Source organism: Clytia hemisphaerica, unplaced genomic scaffold (genome assembly GCF_902728285.1).
Source record: "Clytia hemisphaerica strain Z4C2 unplaced genomic scaffold, Clytia hemisphaerica genome assembly, whole genome shotgun sequence".
Taxonomy (NCBI): Eukaryota; Metazoa; Cnidaria; class Hydrozoa; order Leptothecata; family Clytiidae; genus Clytia; species Clytia hemisphaerica.
The window spans coordinates 595,687-615,085 of NW_027103968.1; the positions used below are offsets into that span (position 1 = coordinate 595,687).

The 19,399-nt window shown below is 33.2% G+C and overlaps 2 protein-coding genes and 1 long non-coding RNA gene across 3 annotated transcripts; 1 reads left to right on the forward strand and 2 right to left on the reverse strand.

The window, feature by feature from the left end:
- The first annotated feature begins 262 nt into the window (after positions 1-262).
- LOC136810416 (synaptobrevin homolog YKT6-like) lies at positions 263-4,759 on the forward strand. Its single transcript, XM_067066982.1, has 8 exons — positions 263-383; positions 930-1,012; positions 1,419-1,519; positions 1,718-1,776; positions 1,937-1,982; positions 2,293-2,358; positions 3,813-3,914; positions 4,630-4,759. Exons 1-8 carry the CDS (start codon positions 280-282, stop codon positions 4,660-4,662), a joined length of 594 nt encoding a protein of 197 aa, XP_066923083.1. The 5' UTR covers positions 263-279; the 3' UTR covers positions 4,663-4,759.
- Positions 4,760-9,520: 4,761 nt separating this feature from the next.
- On the reverse strand, positions 9,521-10,707 carry LOC136810521 (uncharacterized). The gene is made up of 2 exons (XR_010847119.1): positions 10,512-10,707; positions 9,521-10,095 (listed from the first exon to the last, which is right to left on the reverse strand). It is a non-coding gene; the product is annotated as an uncharacterized lncRNA (long non-coding RNA).
- A 258-nt stretch (positions 10,708-10,965) lies between these two features.
- On the reverse strand, positions 10,966-15,033 carry LOC136810417 (uncharacterized). The gene is made up of 5 exons (XM_067066983.1): positions 14,699-15,033; positions 13,917-14,176; positions 13,444-13,607; positions 12,626-12,953; positions 10,966-12,359 (listed from the first exon to the last, which is right to left on the reverse strand). The coding sequence occupies exons 1-5, from the start codon at positions 14,981-14,983 to the stop codon at positions 11,450-11,452; spliced, it is 1,947 nt and encodes a 648-aa protein (XP_066923084.1). The 5' UTR covers positions 14,984-15,033; the 3' UTR covers positions 10,966-11,449.
- Positions 15,034-19,399: the final 4,366 nt, after the last annotated feature.

The window sequence follows — 19,399 nt, forward strand, 5'->3', positions numbered from 1 at the left end:
GTCATTTTGTACAAATGAGCTTGTGTTTTCATTTTAATTTGTTTTCCTTTTTCTGGCAAGTTAGCCAATGATATTAAAAATATAAAATATCCCTCAAAAATTCTGATCAGTGCGTATTAACCAATTAGATGCACTGGCATATGCAAGTACAAATATTCCTTTGGTACTTCATTTTTCTACCTTACTTCACTGCTCAATGATGTTTTATCGATTGTATTTATTCCCTTTTATTTACTTCCTTTTAATATCTTATATAATTTAGAAAATTACAAAACAAAAATGGTGAAGCTTTTTGCTATTGAACTATTTTACAAATCAGGAAAAGTCAAGGAGTTGAAATCAGCTCATGATCTGCAATCATTTGGATATTTTCAAAGAAGCAGGTAGAAAGTCGTAGTTTTTTTCAAAAATATTGGGGTTTCTCAAAGCAATGGTAAAAAAGTAAAATTTTATGTTCGTTTTTATATCATAGCGTCAGCCTGGGTTTAGGTCCCACTCTCAGGCAAAAATTAGGTCCCCCCAAAGATTTATGAATTTTTTGTTTGCCCCCAGGACCTTTGACCCTAGACACTTTCAAAAAATTGTTCCAGTAAAAAAGGGTATTCCAATGTAAATTGCGTTCAGTTCTAAGTTTAAGATAAAATATTTTACACACTTTTTATTAAAATATTGCGCGGCAGGCGAAAATTTTCCAGATTCACGTGCTGAATTATTTTAGCCCTCACGTTAAGTGATGAGATTTTAGCTCCCCCAAATTACATAGGTCCACCCAAAAAAGTGGTGTACTTCCAGCCCCCTCCTTTTTTGGGAAAACTTTTGGGTGTACCCCCCCCCAACTAGCAGGGGGGCTGACGCTCTGTATATGTTCACCTCTTTTGCATTCATTCATTCTTAAAAGATATTTCTATTTTTTTTCATCCCCCTACCAGTGTACGAGAATTCATGGATTTTACTGGCAAAATTATTGTTGAAAGAACATCAGCTGGACAAAGAGCTTCAGTTTCAGAACAAGGTAAACTATACAATTGTGTACCCTTTTAAGGTTTTAAATTTTTTAAGATTTTTAGCTTTTTTAAGAAAATGAGGGCTTCTAATATTTAGTTATCACAAGAAACTATATTGAAAGCAATTCTCATTCAAAGGTAAAAAGTTTAGGCAATGCGCCCCAAATTTCTAAGTTTCTTTAACTTAAGAACTGAGATTCTTCGCTTTCAAAAGGTTACCAAACTCATTTTGCTGGGTCTTTACATTGAGTGGCTTTTAAGAAAGTTTGGTATCCCTCTTTTATACTTAAAGCGTTATTTTCTAACCCAGATTAAATGATAAAAGGTCAGACTTTTGGGAAAGGGTTGCATTTTGCAGTAACAGGGTCAGTCATAAGGAGTGATTGATAAATTCTTGTTTCTTGTATGTTTCAGAATACTTGTGTCATGTGTTTGTCGGAGGAGATGGTTTAAGTGGCGTGGCTATCACAGATAAAGAATACAATCAAAGAGTGGCATTCAATATGTTAAATAAAGTATACATAATTCGCTAAATTTTGGAGATAATAATCCGCATTTCTGTATATTGTGAGGTATGAGATTCGAAGATAAGACATTTCATTTACAGTATTTTCAGAAATATTAGTTTTTTTGTTTGGACTTTCGAATTCTTTTTTTACAGAATACAGTTTACAATTATTTCACTGATAATGCTCTTTTTCCTAAATTTTCAGATTTTAGAAGAATTCAAAAAACAAGTACCTTCTGCACAATATATGAACCAAGACCCAAGGTTTGAATTCTGTACATTCTAACAAGTTATATTTCAACGAGTGAATATACTAGACTATTCCTTATATTCGTTTACCTGTAACATCAAATTCTCTTGATTTTCTCACTCGTCAACGTTCAATGGCATAAAAATCTATTATTATTTCTATTTGTTTCTTTAGCACGTATAATTTCACACTATGCCAATCATATCTCGAAAAATATCAGGTGAGGTTATTTTTCTATTGAGCTGAATACCATGTCCTTTTTCGAAAAAATCGTTATTGAATTTGGACTGATGGATTCCATTGTCGATTGTCGACTGGTTTACATTATTCGATTGTATAAATTCGATTGAGATAAATTTCTGTTGAGCTTATAAAGTACCTGACTTTTTCTGAAATTTCTTTAATTGGAGATTTAACACAAGAAAATTATTTCCGCTTTTGCCTATGATATTTTATGCAAAAAATCAATTTTGAAAGATCAATGGTTTTCCTGGAATCCTCATTATTTTTTATGGAAACTTTTTTCTCAGAATCCAAGCGAAGCAGATCCAATGATGAAAGTACAAAGTGAACTGGACGACACAAAAATTATCATGGTATGGTTCACTTCACTATGGTTTAAAAAAGATTTTATCTTTACATAAGTGTTTCCGTTTCATATCAGACACATATTTCATATCAGGACAGTGTCTTGCTATTGTTATATTATGCTGATATATAAGGGAAAAAATGTTTTTCTTTTTCTCTTTCTGACCAATCTTGCTCCACATACGTGTCAATCCAATGTGAAAAAGCTTGTGAATTAAAATCGATGAGTGATCCCAATCAAAAATAAACACCTGTTTTGTGACATTTTTACTGTCAGCCACTAAATTGACCATAACTTGGAGAAATTATGTGGCTTACACTTAGGATTGTTTGATGGTTAAGCTGAGGAAATTAGCTATCCATTGCATAAAGGGCGAATTTTTGTGGCTTACTTAAAGGGGAGTTGCAAGCAAATGAAGTGTGGGCAAAAAATGTGGCTTACTGGTCATGTGGCTTACCCTACCAAGAAATTTTAAAGGCTCAGTTCTCAATAATGGAAACAGTCAGAAATATACTTTCTTTGCCAGCAAAGGGCTAATTTTTTCATTAGCTGCACTGATTTGTGGCTTACAGTTTGTTAAGTTGGCAAAAATGTGGTTTACACAAGGGAAATAGAGGTGAATAGGTGAATATGTAAAATATAGGTGAAATTTTATGTCTCACATTTTTTAAGTTTTTGGCACTCAATCATTAAAGTATAACACCAGTAGGTGCAAAAAATTACAAAAATTTTGTTGTAAGTACAATTTTGTGGTCACATTAAAAATTATGGGAAAGTAAGCCACCAAAAAGTACATTTAAAAGCTAGAAAGTAGCACATTTAACATTTTTAATTCAACCTTTCCTCTGTCAAGGTAATAAAGTCCCATTCTAAGATCTTTTATCTAATTTGTGTGGCTTACATTTCTAAAAAAGATACAAATTTTGATTTGAAGCCACATTTTTAGCCCAATTAACGGAAAAAATTATTCATAATGTCTTAGTATTTCCCACAACATTGTAAAATTTCAAGACTTATCGATTAAGACTTCATCATCTATGACAAAAAGTTGTTTTTTGGGAATTTTTCAAAATGTCACACTATTTTTTATTGGGATCTAGTAAGCAAACTATATCACTCTTATTTAAAAACAAAACCTTTAAGGGGTAGGGTAGTCACCAACTGTGACAGGTAGCACGTGATTCTTTGTCCATGACTTTCCAAAGGTATATTGTAGGAAATCTCTTTCTCCCTTGAAATTTGATCTTTACTTTACCTTTCCTTATTTTTGTTTGCTGAGGTAGAGTTCTTTAATCGGGTGAAAGTGCCATCCCATAATTCCTTGGTAAGATTGGCGAAGGATTTTTAACCCCACGATCTGCTCTTAAGACTATGAGCGCTTTTGTATAATTTGAAAGCGATTGCTTTGTTTGTCCTGTTGTCGCTTTTTGTAACATATTTACATTTTTCATTGATTTTAAGTACGAAACGATAGAAAAAGTGTTACAGAGAGGGGAGAAGATTGACGATTTGGTTGCAAAATCTGAAGGACTCAGTATGGGCTCCAAGACATTCTACAAAACGGTAATACATACTGAACTCCATTTTAATCTCCGTAATTCAAGATGGTAATATAATAAATGCGATTTCAAAATCTAGCTTTTAGCGATACTCTTATTCCTTGCTATAATATTTTTTCCCCAACGAAGAGCGGTCCTTAATTTATGTTACAAATATTTTGTAAGTGTTGTTCATATAAAAAAAGTCCCTTGTTGATTACACCAAGTAGAAAAAATTTTTAAGTTTTTTTAAACACTTCTAATAGTTTAAACATACTAGAATAACGGCTAGTATCCATAAAGATTTCAAAAGCGGGATATATCGTATCCGATAACGTAACCGCTGCCTAACCTCGACCGGGCAAAGAAAAATTCTTCAAAGATTCGAGTTAAGACCTTTAGACCTCAATTTAAAAAAAATTACTTTTTTAATGAATTTTGAGAAAATTTACTCATTCTATCTAAAATTTCATTAATACAATTTGAGAAGTCAAAAATTATTACCCCCAAATATGACCAGATCTTCAAACAAGAAGAGGTTTGAAAGTGTATATCTGTTTCCGTACCCCCGTCTTCAAAGCAGAGAAAGGCTAGGATTGCCGATCCCAGCTAAAACCCTATACAGACGGCGCTATATCATTTAGGTACGCTTTCAGATACGATATAACCTTCTCTTTTCAAAAGGCAAACTTAAGATAACTTAGAAACAAATTTATCATTGGGTTTATTTCATTTTTCAGGCAAAAAAGACAAACGCTTGTTGCAGCTGGTAGACATCGAATTACGGTTAAATTTGGATCGGTGCAAATTTTAGGCTCTTCTTTTTGTTAGAACATCAAAAGCTGAATTTTATATTGAGATAAGGATTTGAAAAAAGAATACGAAAAAAAAAATTATCATGGATTCTCGTGCCTTTTTTGCTAAAGCCTGATTCAAGATTCTTTCACAAGGTAATTTAGAAACCATACCCGAAATCGGGATAAATTATGTTGATTTTTTGTCCATTTGGTTAGTTTAATATCAGCATCAAAACAGAAAATTCTTCTTTTTCTAGAAATCATAAACGTAAAGAAAATATTGATTTATTTATCGTTTATTTTTTATGTTTGAAATTTTTATTCTTCAATATTTTTATGTTAAAATAGCGATAAATTTTTGGTAATTTGTTTTGGGCACCCTACCCAAATAGTAATATAAATTTTGATAGACGAGCTAAGACTCCTGTCGTCCCAAATAAATCAAAATGTAAAAAAATAGCTGCAAGGTTCACTTTAGGCTCACTTAAGCTTTGTCTAGGCTCCCACTTTTTTGCAAAGTAAAAATTTTTGGTTGTGCCTCCTTAGACTCTGTATTCATTGGCCCCCGCTTTCAAATTCAAGGCGTGGGACCTGTTGTCTATTCTGTTGATAACCAATAATCGGCAACTCGCGTACACCTCTACAAACAGCCAGAGGATGTCAACATGCTATAAGATGTTTTATAGCATGGTCAGTCCTTTATCCCCTTAAGTTTTAGTTCCTTTGGAATTGGGACCAATTTTGCTAGAAGGAAGGGTTAATTTAGTTACAACACAGGTATTTATATGTATTATTTTTTGATGGAATCTTTACGTTTATATACATAATTTTTTGTTTTATTATATTTTTTTTGTCAAATTATAAAATATATGAATGGTAAAAAAATCTTTATATTATTTGTTTGACAATCTGTAAATTGTAAAAGTCTGGGAATGGGATGGTTAGAGAAATATTTTCAGGGTCACCTGCAAATCCATTTGAGTTATATCCTTGAAAGGTTTTATGCGTATTGTATGATGTTGACCAATTTTTCATTTTCAAATATTAGTACTGTGGTTCGACTTATACTGATAAGATATGATTTTCCTCCAGAGGGTTGATTAAACACCAATACCAATAAATGTTTCGACCACTACGTAAATTGCATCATGTATTGTTCTATTAAAAAGTTATTCTTTTCTCGTACAATTATTGCCATTATGAGACTGTTCATCTACCATTTCCAGACCATCTAAAAAGAACGACAAACCCTAACTATCAAAGAACCATATATATTTGGCCATCCCAAACCCTGACCTTGGTCAGTGACAAGAACGATAAATTGCGCATGCGTATAAGTCTCTATTTGGGTGAACTGGAAACATTAGATGAAATAACTCTTATTTTCCAGTACCAATTCCAAATTCAATGTTATTTTATTGTCACATCTGACATTTGAGGTGGTTAATCCGTGATGTTTGTATTAGAGATAATGACGTTGGTATCGTATTGAAATAAAAGCTGTGTTTTGAATTCACGTGCTTTAAATGAGACAAGTAGCAATATCATTCACCAGTTTCATTCACCAGTTTTTCTTCTCTATTTTCACTAGACAAGTCCAGACATCTCTTAAAACGCATTACCAGACAATTACTTCGTATTGTCCATAAAGGCTAGCATCGAGGTCAGCTCGATTTCCCTTCGTGTCATGCTAAAAATGTAAATGCATCTCTGATCATTTTTGACGTAATTCTATAGATTTAGCCTAATCCTTCGCCATGGTTTGTCCTCTCTCAATTATACAAAACGTTTAGCAGTGGTTCTTCGTGACTGAGGATAACATCTAAATAAAGATAAATATAGAAATAATTGGAATTCCACATTTTACATGATATCATATATATTTATACGGACAAGAGAAGAAGTATAATGCACAACCCCAACAAAAACCAACACATTTGAAAAAAATAGGCAATTAATAAATGGTATCCATGTATTTGTGCTTGTTTAGTTTAGTTTTTAGTGAAATAATATTCTTACCGGGGTACATCATAACACACACCTTCCCCTTTTCTCACAGAACTAGTGGTTTTCAGCTAGTGGGGGTAAAAATAACGGACTGAAACTCGATAGGGATCAATATTCTCATATTTATTATGACTTGGGGAAATGAATTTCAAAAACTTCAGTTAGGATCATGGAAAAAAATATAACAATATTTTTTATATGATCATTTCAGCGGGGCAATAATTGGAGGAAATTAAGTGGGGTTTGTGAACATTTTCAGTTATTCTCATCAAAAGATTTGAATAATAAAACGGAGTATTTAATTGTTTTTCAACGAGCATGGGTTATAGAGGCAGAGGTATAAAGGGTCCCCATCGGTATGAAAAGTTTTCATTGTCTTTAGATTATTGAGACAGGGGTGTATACGTACCCTTATTTTTGTCCTTAAAGTAAACCCAATAGCATTGCATTGTAATCCAAGGTGTACTGACGAACAAAGTCAACGTGATCATAATCCACCATAAATGCTGATCAATTACTTTCTCGATGATCAAAATACTATACACAAAGTTCAGGATAACAAATAATACGGTCAAAATTAAAACTACACATGTATTCTTTGACATTACCATATATAATGTGGGTCCAAAAATTCCTTGATATTCAATCGAATGTTCAGGTGAATAAAATATTTCGATTTTCCTCCCTCTTTCAATCAATTCATTTTATAACAAATGTATACAAAATTGTTCTAGATACTGTGTTTAATCACATTTTTATGATGACATTTAAGTTTTTTTCTCAACGTGAAAGAATAAACCACAATCTGTGTGTATGTATGAATATCTTTATTGATAAATTTCATTAACTGTCATCAATTCAAAGAAATTGACTGATTGAATTCTCATGATCTACTGCCCCTCTACTGCTAAGCGTTTTTCGTAGAATATACCTATGTACTTTTGCACATCTAATTGAAATTTGTCTCTTTTGCACAAACCACTGCACATTGGTTTCTAATTAATGAATTTTAATTGCACTAAAAATCATTAATACTTCATTAGCGAATAGAATACGATTAAACAGTCCATGTTTTTTTTTTATAAGCATAACGCTTATAAGCATATGAAGGCTCAGATTTGCAGAATTCCTAAGCATAACATGAGCATATATGTCAGCCTAAAACATTTTTCAAGTGGTCATTTTTATCTGTTTAAAAAATCTCGGGTGAAACAAGGCATGTCCCAAATATATTTTGCGTGACGCGCACCGCTTCCAATTATTCCTTAACGTTCATATATAGCTCAAAAGAATCATATCAACGAGCGGATTTCCAAAAGTGCTGGGTCAAAAATTTCAACTAAGCCAATCTCAAGATATCGGTCAAAAATTGATTTTGACGTTATAAAATACATCGAAAATACACGTCATAAGTAAAATTCAAATGACGTCATTATTGAAAAACAGCGATAACTTCAATTTTATTAATGTAATCAACACCAAATTTTGACTGGAGTTGTAAATTAATGATTCTGAATTATTTGTTCAAAAATTTTCAGAAAATTTGAATGACGTCATTTGTTGTCGGGAAAAATTAAAATATGTCAAAAAATGCTGACGTCATCATGAATTTTCAAAATTTTTTTCATGAAATATTTTAGAATCGTTAATTTACATCTCCAGTCAAAATTTTGCTTTGATAATAGTAAGTTAATCGGAATTATCGCCTTTTTTCAATAATGACGTCATTTAAATTGTATTTTTGACGTGTTTTTTCGATGTATTTTATAACGTCAAAATCAGTTTGGCTTGAGATAAATTTTTGACCCAGCACTTTTCGAAATTCTCTCGTTGATACAATTCTTCTGAACTATATATGAAAGTTAATAAATAATGGGAAGCGGTGTGCGTCACGCAAAATATATTTGGGACATGCCTTGTTTCACCCGAGAAGGTTTGGTAGAGGTCAAGTAAAAAATAAGACATTCCACGGCTAGCTACATTCCATTGCTCCCAAAATCTGAACAAATTTTTACAAAATTTCTGAAATTTCATTAAAAACTTGGCTCGGGGGTGAATCATAAGCATGATTCTTAAGCATATAATAAGCATAAACTATGCCTGGATGCTTAGAGAACTTAAGCATACACGAGCCTGACCAAGGGGCATACACTTGCTTATAAAAAAAAAAAACATGTATGCTAAGCTAAAAATCCGAAAAGTATACCCCATTTCACGTTTCACCTAGCCTAGTATCACACAAAGACCAACGCAAACTTGAGAATACCCACCGTTAAAACCAATTCACCATTCCGATTTGAATTGATAAAGCGCATTCATTCGTCCCCAAGACAAATGTACCCATCTGCGTCACTGGGTTACTGAAACTATTTTATTAGCCACCGTGGCTGACTTCAAAAAGCTTCGGATATGTTTTAAAAGTTGTTGAAACCAAAACACCCCCTTCTCACAGACCCACTGGAAACCCTCCCCACTGGAAAAATTGTCTAAAATGTCGTCCCCGGTGGGAAATTATCCTCGAATTTTAGTACCCATTGATAATAATCAAATAAACCAATCCTCACTGCAAAATGTTATGCTATTTTCCCATCCCCACTGAATTTTCTGACTTGAAAACAAAAGAATTGAAATCCCCAGCCATAAATTATATGGGAATATCAATCCCCATCGAGTTTCGGTCCGTTATTTTCATCCCCACTGGATGGAAAAATCCTACCGGGTCTGTGAGAAGGGGGTGTACTAAACAAGGATCTAGGTTTGTTTTTTAACTGGTGATAAAAGGAAGGGCCGTATGAACTCAGAAGTACCAGTTCTAATTGTCACACAATTCAACTTTGAATAAACAATATTAAATCGAAAATGAAATTTTGAGGTAGAAATAACTCTGCTACTAAAAAAAACGTAAAATCTTTGTACAAAAATAATCCATTAAAACTATATATAAAATCTTTTTTTACATGAAAATATATGATACAAAAGATAAAGTATGTGTGGATTCAGGGTGTCAAAGTAAGAGAGTACTGTACAGACCAATCCAGGTTAAAATTTAAGTACTCCAAATCTGGATGGGATCTGGGAATGTATTTTTGTTTATTTCCATAAAAGATTTTCATTTCTTGGAAAGTTTCCACGTCCTGGTGCATAGCCGAAGCTGCTTGAAATATAGCTGCTCAAATTATCATAAATTGTCACATGGATAGTTTTTGCAGAATCATAGAAATTAATCAATACTTTTTTCAGTTCACGCAAGATATGTCTTCGTTTGTGCTTTTTATCATCCTTCAGGTTGACAACTGTATCCTTCTTCATTTTGATGCTTCTTTGAAATTCTTTCTATTGCTTCAGTTACTTTTGATGGTATGGTCTGCTTTGTTGTTTAACAGTGACTTTGCATCAGCAAGACTAAAAATTCAAAAATAGACGAAGTTATTACCTCAAATTTACTTATAAAGTGTTCAAGATTTTCTCAATAAAATTATTGTTTCCAGAATCCAGTGATTAAAAAATGAGCCTTTCATGTGTTATACTAGCTATTCCACACTAAATTTAGAGAGAACCACTTTGCAGTAACAAACATAATACAAGAAACCTTTTAACACATGACTTATGTTATGACACGGTAGATTGATAAAATGATTTTGAGATAACATGACAATTATAAGGACAGACAATAAAACAAAACACATAATAGTCAAGCCAGCATGAGATTAGGATGTTTTGATTTTATAATGAAATGTCAAAGTAGAGACATAGAGAAAGACACCGTGACTCGCTTTTGTAAATAGAGCTCCAATATCACCAAAGAAATATCATCTTACCTTTGGGTAGCAATAATTTTGAATAGCCTTGAAGGTCGTGAAGGTCCATCAGAAATAATTTGAAATTTTCTCTTTGCCCTTTTTGTAAAAAATATTGTGATTTTTTTACTAATGTTTTTGAGATCGTACGATTCTCGTATCACTTTCATTTTTGGTTTGTTTATATTTTACACCACCGTAGATATTTTTTATATATTGATCTGAAATAAGAGAGAGAAATACAACATGAATTATTCAACAAACGTAGGAGTCTCATGAATGACGTAATGAGCTTGCTTCACACTTTTATCTATATAAAAAAACCCGGGAATTAAAATTGATTTTTTTCAATAAACACCCTCTTCATTTAAACGCCCCTTGAATAAACGCCCCTCCTAAAAATCAAAAAAATTAATAAACGCCCGGGGCGAAGAATTCAATGGGGTTTACCATAGCAAATACTTCACTGATCATATATGTGATCGTTAAAACTGAAATATGGTTAACTTATATTTTGTTAAAAGACTTCGTATATTATCCAAGAAATAACATTAACATTAAAAATGCGAAAAAATAATTTTACCAAATAAAAAAAAAGGAAAATGAAAAAAGTGTGAATATTATAAGTTTTAAAACTATTTACAAGTAGCGAGTATAGTGTTGATTATTTGCAAAGTTTAACAAAACAGCCGAGGCTAGAATGTAGGTCAAAGGCTGGATAATAAAATCAGTTTTAAAGCTAACTGTTTAAAAGGATGTGTATAATCAAACAAAAGAAGAGGACGAGTTTTGATTGATGAATAAGACAAAATGTCTACGTATTTTCCCTTTTAAGGTAATATTAGAATTCAAGAGAGAGAGGTTGCCTAGTAATAAACTTGGACTATTATGCAACAGTCATTAGTCAAATCTGAAAAAAATAATACCGTAATCAAAATCTAATGTCTTCCTGTCCCATGTTATAATTCCCCTTGGTTATCATATTCATTGTATTTAATCCAATCGAGCGCAATCGGTGCGGAAATCATACTATCCGTCAAGCCGAAAGCTTCGCACAAATCTAAAGATTTTGGTGCAATGTTTCTACAAAGTTCATCGGAGAGGTCTTCAATCTCTTTTCCTTGCTCAATGGTCAAGATACCGTTGGTTAAATACCAAGCTAAATTACGTTTCACCACACTGACAACATACAAAGTATGCAATTCACTGAGGATTTCTTTCAGCGTTGGATCTGCAGTATTGATAGCAACCAAGACGCGATCGTTGACCAAGCGTTCGCCGAATGAACGCGCGGCCAGTTGTACTAGATCACTACATTTCAACATCCAAGTATCGTAGAGTTTTTCTTTACCAGCTTTCATCATTCGCTTGCCAAGGTTTGTAAACAAGACATCTTCACGTTTTTGAAGTAAGTAATTCAGATACTCAGTAGAGCTGAGATCCTTATTAACAGGGGCTTCACCAGTAGATGGTTTGAATAAGGATAACCTCTCTTTGGCAACTTTCTGCATCAGCACTGAGTTATCACCTTCAGCTGTGATACAAGCATGCGAGAGGTTGATGAACACACCCAATCGGTTACATGACAAGTAGCCTTGACCACCAGTACGTTCTCTTGAGATGGATGCCAAGTTCTCCAGATTCCATCCACAAAATGGTTTCATGACGCAACACATTGTGACTACCTCCTGGTGTTCCGAACCATCTTCTGCTTGGTTTGCCCATCGATCTTTCACATAATCCAAAGCGATATTCAAGCAATATGTTTCAGCTAACAAAGGCATCAATGCGTTTTGTTGGAGTTGATAACTCAATATGGGTGTATCTGATTTACCACTTTCACCAACAGTCAGACGTGTTGCGGAATATCTGGAAAAAATATAAAATAATGGAATATAAAATCGGGCTTTTGTTTAACAGGATCACGACTTTCCGTTTATTCACAGATGAAAATTTAGGGATAAAGATATAAATAATGTAAGGGCATATCCAGCTTCCCGTAAAGTTGAATTTCGTGAAAGTTTTCTCGTTATTTTTTCACTTGAAGCATGTTTCATTTGAAATCACTAAGACTCCAACGTGATGATGACAGGAGCTAAAGGTCGAGAAGTTCAAAAAATAATTTCACTAAGTACCTTAATGCAATAGCCAGTGCAGTTTTAGCGGCGCCCTGAGCCATACTAGCGATACAAATACGACCAGAAAGTAATTGATCAGCCACTGTTAAGAATCGAGCACGTGGGCTTTTAATGCTGGTTATAAAGTTTCCATTATCATCAATATCGGAGTATTTGTTCAACAGGTTCTCACGTGGTACTCGAACATCGTTGAAGGTTAATTTTGCATTATCAACGCCGTTTAACCCGATCTTGTAACCCATATCTTCGACCAAAACACCAGGCATCGTATTCAAGCCCTGGTCACGGATTGGAACTAACACACCATGAATACCATGGTTTTCACCTGAAATTGATTAAAAGAAAATATTGCATTTAGATTTGGATTTTTAAACCAAAGAAATTCTTATTCCAAACCAATATTGAGAACCGGGATAAAAATCTACTATATTTTTTGATACACAACAACTGGTGGTCCCTATTCACTGCAGAAATTGGCTCAAAATTATCTATGTGACAATAACTCCCTTAAACTTTATCCCACTTGAAAAACCACAATGAACACTCAACAACACTGGGAAAGCCACTACCATTTTAAAGAATATCTTCTCTCAACTTTTAAGTTTTAAAAATAATAGAGCTAAAAATCCACTCACTAAAAAAAAGAAATCAAATTCATACCCTTCTGAACCATTAAAGCTTAATGACCAGCATTTAGAACCTTTTTTCTTACCACGACTGGCTAGGAATAATTCGAATGGGTTCAATGAGGCATGGACGGGTTTCATATAAATTGGTCATCAACTCAACGGACTTTAAAAAAGTATTGCCATTACCTTTGACCATTAATTGAGCGAAGACAACACAATGTTTAGCATGAACGGCACCATTCGTGATCCAATATTTTTGAGCAAGGGGTGTAGTGGTGTTAACGATCAGTTCATCTGTTTTTTCGTCATAAATTGCAGTTGTCTCCATCTCTACCGCATTATTACCGTACCTATAATAAATAAGATAAATAAACGTTTAAAAAACAACTCAGAGCATAAAGTACCTTACCTGTGAGTGTAGGGGACTAATCTTGCCGAATCACAGGTAGTAAAACTTTCTATTTTAACCTTATTTAGAGCAGTTATAACATGGTAAAACTATAAATTTCAAAAGAAGAAGAAAGAATTGTCTCCCGAAATCCAAGAAAAAGTCAAATTGAATACAGAGTTAATATATCATAGGTAAACTGTGTTTTGCTGATTGAAATAATAAGACCAAAATGTTAAAGAGATATGAAACATTCTCTTTCAAAAATTACCCAAGCTCCGTCAATCCAAAACATCCAACATCATTTAAATCGTCAATACCACTCAACAATTTCGAATGATGTCTTTCAGTTCCTAACTTCAATACAGTACCACCAAACAGGTTAAATTGGACTGTCATTTTAGTGGCCATTGCAGGATCAATAATACTAGCTAGCTCATGTGCAGCAAAGATTTTGAGTGGGTTATTCTTGAAGTCCAGCACTGAAATGTAACCAGCATCACAAATCAACTTCAAACGTTGTAGGGCCACCTAAAAATAAATAATAAAGGTTACTGTTTGAAAAAAAGAGTTTATCATAAGGTAAGTGGCCCATGAATTACCCTCCACTCACCCTGGTTATTCCAACCCAATATATTTTAGGTACCTTAGTATTGTCTCAAATACAAAGAGAATAATTATTAGTATTTGAAGAATGTTACAATCATGCAATAAACAGTTGAGTACAAAAAACTCACCAAACTAAAAGACTTCGCAAACAGTCTTGGCAATTCAGTTATTTTTGCCGTGGTAAAATGCTCTTTATCAATTTTTGAGACAAAACAGCATTTCGCGGTGGCATTTTTTTGTTAATCAATTTTAAGAAACTACTATTCAAATGTTGCTATTTAACTTCGTCAATATCCTCTAGATTTAAAAATCTCACGCTATATGAATTTGAATATTGTATGGATACGAATATTTGTCAAAAATTTACCACGGCAAACAAAGAAGGACTGACAAAACAAGATCATTCTAAATAATTTTCAACCTGAAGTGAAAAAAAATTCAAACCTCTCTTTCTTCTTCCAATGAAATATTATATTTTGGCTTGAAGACAGGATCGCTCAAGAATTTCCTTAAATCTTCTCTCATTTGGTGGTTATCATGATCCAACAATTCCTGCATCTTCTTTATGTTGAAAGAAGCTTTAGGCCATTGGGAACGCAGGTTTTCAGGAACTTTCTCTGCTGTAACATCGTGCATTACATAACGTTGATTTGCAAAGTAGCTTGTGGCAACACGTGATGAATATTTACCACTGACATTCAGAATACTTCTTATCTTTGTTGATAGCATATTTATAAATGTTGTTTAGAAAAATACTGTAAGATAAGATATCATTGAAGCAATTTAGTTTATGATCGGAGTCATTATACAGCCATTTTTAATAAGCAATCGTGTCAAAAAAAATAAACTATTTGCTGATTATGGACATCTAAATATTTGAAAGGTTCACCATGGTTGGGGTGTAGTTAGAAAAATTTTAAAAAAAGTATTGACTTAAAAACATTCAAGGCAAATTAGAAAGTTCTCGGCTTGAAAACCTGACTATAAGGAATTTTATTTAAAAGTTCTGAGTTTCCAGGTTTACTCTGATCCCTAAAGCTAGTAAAAGAAACCTTGACAAGTACAAGGAAATTATCAAAATACTGATTGAAATGATTGAAAAACTGATTTCAAAAGTTTTATAAGCACTAGAGAATCAATTTTGGTTGAACATCGTGGCAGTTAATTCCAAGTAGTTTGGGAAGCTAGCCTCGACTAATTTCACGTATATAAATTCTATGATCATTTTTTCTAATTAAATAAAAAAAATAGTCCATTTCCTTTGTATTCTTTTGCAGGAAACCAAACCTTTTATAAGAAACCTCCAACTACTGTTAATCTTTTTCCATTTCCCACCTGCTATCTATCTATGTTTTTGACTTATATATACTGATGGGCATTAGTGCTAACGGATGTGATCCTAAAAAATTGCATGTCCCACCAATTTAAAACCCTCACCTGAAAGCTGATATTCCAGATCCACACAAAAAATATACCGAGTATTTCAAAAAAAGGGTGCAAGTTTGAATTAAGATTACGTGAGAAAACTAAAAATGTTATGAATTTAAACTTTTCACCATCCGAATTGTGACAAACAAAAAAACGTCTAGGGATAAAGAGTATACCTTAGAAAAATATCAAAAGCTATTTTATTGCGTCACTGAACAAGTAACTGGATAAAAAGGACACAATTATCACCCCCATTTCTAGGAATCCCTTTTATCCATTTTGTTGTTTTGCATAGGAACAAAAAATATCTAATTGGTCAAAATAACTCTTGGAAGTGTTGCAGAAAACATTCCTAAATCATATTAGGTATAATAAATCAAAAGTTTGATCTCAGAATCAAGGAAAAAGGTAAAAAGTACACATCTACCGACAAAAAATATGTCGAAACTGTATCCTTTCCGTCTATTTACTTCGATTTGGTATAAAAATATAAACACAATTAAATATATAAAAATAGACTTTATGACCTCATGATTTCATTCCACTTGGAATAAATCCTCAATTTCAAAAAATAAGGCTAAAAAGTATACACTTTATCAACATTGGTTTTGGTCTCCAGCCTAAAGAATTTTGACAAGATATCTAGGCTTATTTGAAATTATTGTTATAATTTTGGACAGAAATTGAAGTATTTTAGTTGCAATGCAACGACTTCAAGGAACTTGATTGATTTCATTGTGTCCTTTTATACTCTTTTGTTGTATAGAACTGAAGCTACTTTAATTAATCAGATAAAAAGCACATTCTATATTATTTTTGAAAGTAATTTGGTATATTGCATTGTTAACCGGTTACTTTTTCAAAGCGGGCTACGCGGCTTTTTGTGCAATGCAATTGGTTCTTTTGCATTACGACGGGCCTACACTGCCCAGAGTTGCCCGTTGTTAGGAAAATTCATTGTGAATAATGACCAGTTTTTTTTTAGGCTGTACTGATTATAATATTGCCCTCGGTTAACGCAACAACCTCGCAAGCTCGGTCGTTACTTGATCTCAGGTAATATTTCTCAGTACAGCCCTCACTAACCGGTCATTATTGTATTAATGTTTCATAGCATTTATGTAGAATGTATTGTATTTTTTTGTCCTTTTCATCAATTATTCCTATACTTTGTAATTCTGATATCTTTTCATAGAAGTACACTTTTTAACTAAGTCAAAATACTTAGTTTATGAAATTTCAATAGTGTGCTGTGTAATTTTCACATGTTTTCTTGAATTTCCGATGTTACTTTTCTTGCTCAATACGTTTTCTGTAATGGGCAGGGACCACTAAACAATTTGCAATGTTAAAAAAAAAAAAACTTTGCACCTTGCGCAATTATTTTAAATAGTAATTGGAGAATCAGTTCATTTTTTTCGGGGAAAATATAATCCCTTCTATCTTACCTAAAGAATATCCTTGAAAATTTTCATTGACCTGTGATAATTAGAAACAATGTTACAGCCAAAGTTGTATTTTTTGGAAATTTTCCATGATTGATATAGTAGTGCAATTAAAGAACACGTCACTATCATCATACTTACAAATATTTTATGACGCTTTTTTGAAAGAGAATCTTTTTTAATTTTCTCCTAGCTTTTGAACACTTGAAGCAAATTTAAAGTGTCAAAGCTCAAAATTTAAATTAGCTTTTCCCCTTTCTGATGGTGAAAAGTTTAGATTTATACCATCTCTAGTTTTCTCCCAACTTCACTTTAAAATTGTATATAAATTTTTTTTGAAACACTCTAGCGTAGCTGAAAATGAACATATTTCAGAACAAAAATAGGATAGTCCTCCACTTACTAGTGATGATAGAGTTTTCTGTTACATGAAAACATAAGAAAGAAGAAAACAGAGGCAAATTCATTTTTCAAGAAAATATGGGTGGTCATGATAATGCATGCAAACTTGTTCATGGACTCTGGTGTAATCTTTAGATGTTTTAAATGGTTTTAGATCTGTAAGGCTGTTTTTTATTAATTTATGTTTTGCTGCCCTGGGTTGGCTAGGAAAGTTTTGAAAACATGGGTTTGCACTAAAGTGCAAAAGTCTGTATTGAGTCAAAAGTGGGGAGAAAAGGCTTTATGGGCTGTCAACCTCAAAAAACGCTTCAATAATCATTTAAATCCAATTCCATAGCCTTTCTGTCTTAAAAACAAATATAATTGAGGTTAAAAAATGATTTTAAAAGAGCTTCTGGCTGTTTCCACCATAAGGCACTTTACCTTGCATTGAAATAAACGTTGTTGTCAACCTCAAAACTTGCTCAAATAACAGATATTTCCTTGGAAAAAGATTTTTAGATGGTCAATAGTGATATTTTGTAAACCAAAGTCATCATATTTATCTACCTTTGTCAAAATTATGCACAAAACTAATGTTAACCTCATTTTTGGAGCCATTTAATAAATGTCAACCTCAAATAACACCCTTCATAGCAATTTTCAACCCTTTGAGATAATTTCAGAGCTATAACATATCCAAAATCTAATTCAAAAGTCAACTTACAGGGTGTCAAAGAACCCTAACAGTGTCAACCTCAGGTCATGTTAACCTCAACTTTTGCTCCCACTTCAAAAAAACGTATCTCGAGTTAGGGTAAACCTCATAAAAAGATACTTATATGCCTAGAAAGCAAAATTATTCAGCCTAACCATACTAAAGTTTCAGTTGTCAACCTCAAACTTAGCACATTTTATAGGGCTAAATGTAAACCTCAACAAAAATGTCACAAATACCCCCTCTATTTTTGACCAGCATCCTTTCATTCTCTAGGGAGACCAAGCTCTATAATTTTAGAACTTTGTATGTTGAGGAAAATTTAGTTTTTTCTAAAATTTTGAGCTTGGATATCCAGGCTATAGCGCGAGTAGCAATAAAAGGCTCTTTTGGCATCAATATTTTGGGTGTTTTGTAAGGCTTTTGCCTGAAAACCGCAATATCGCGCTTTGTTTACCTCCCAAAAAGTGTTGCGTAGCAACAACACGAGGAGGTGGAATTTCCGATAAGGCGTCAATCACATATAAGTTGTGTTTGCGTCATTTCCAGCCCCAAAAAGTGAGTCGGTCGGTCGGCTCTAAAATAGTCGGAAAAGTGCGCTCTGAACCTTCTGCTGAACCTAGGCAGTCGGCCAGCACTAGAATCATCGGAAAAATGCGCCCTGAATATAGGTTTGTTCGCGCAGCAAGAATTATCAAGCGCACTAGCTGCATTATGATCTTTGTTACATATCACGGTTGCAAAAAACAGTCGCATAGCACTTTTTAATAGACCTTTTTTCAAAGAGGCCACCCTTTTGAATAATTTATTATGTAGTCCAGCAGAAAAACAATGATAAAACCATGCATATTGTAATAATTATGCATGGTTTTATCATTGTTTTTCTGCTGGTAATTTCTACAGTAATTATGCATAGCTCTATCATTGTTTTTACGGCTGGACTACATAATTATTCAACAGGACGTCCTCTATGAAAAAAGGTCTATGCAAACAATCTTTGAAAAATTACGGACGGAAAGCTTCTTTGAACTAACTCTGGATGATCAAATTGAAAAATATTGGTAAAAAATCAGATAGATTTCCGACTTTCCGACTGAAAAGTGTCGGATTTTTAAGATAGAAAGTGAGTCGGTCGGAAGACGCGAACACAACTTATTTGTGATCTACGCCTAA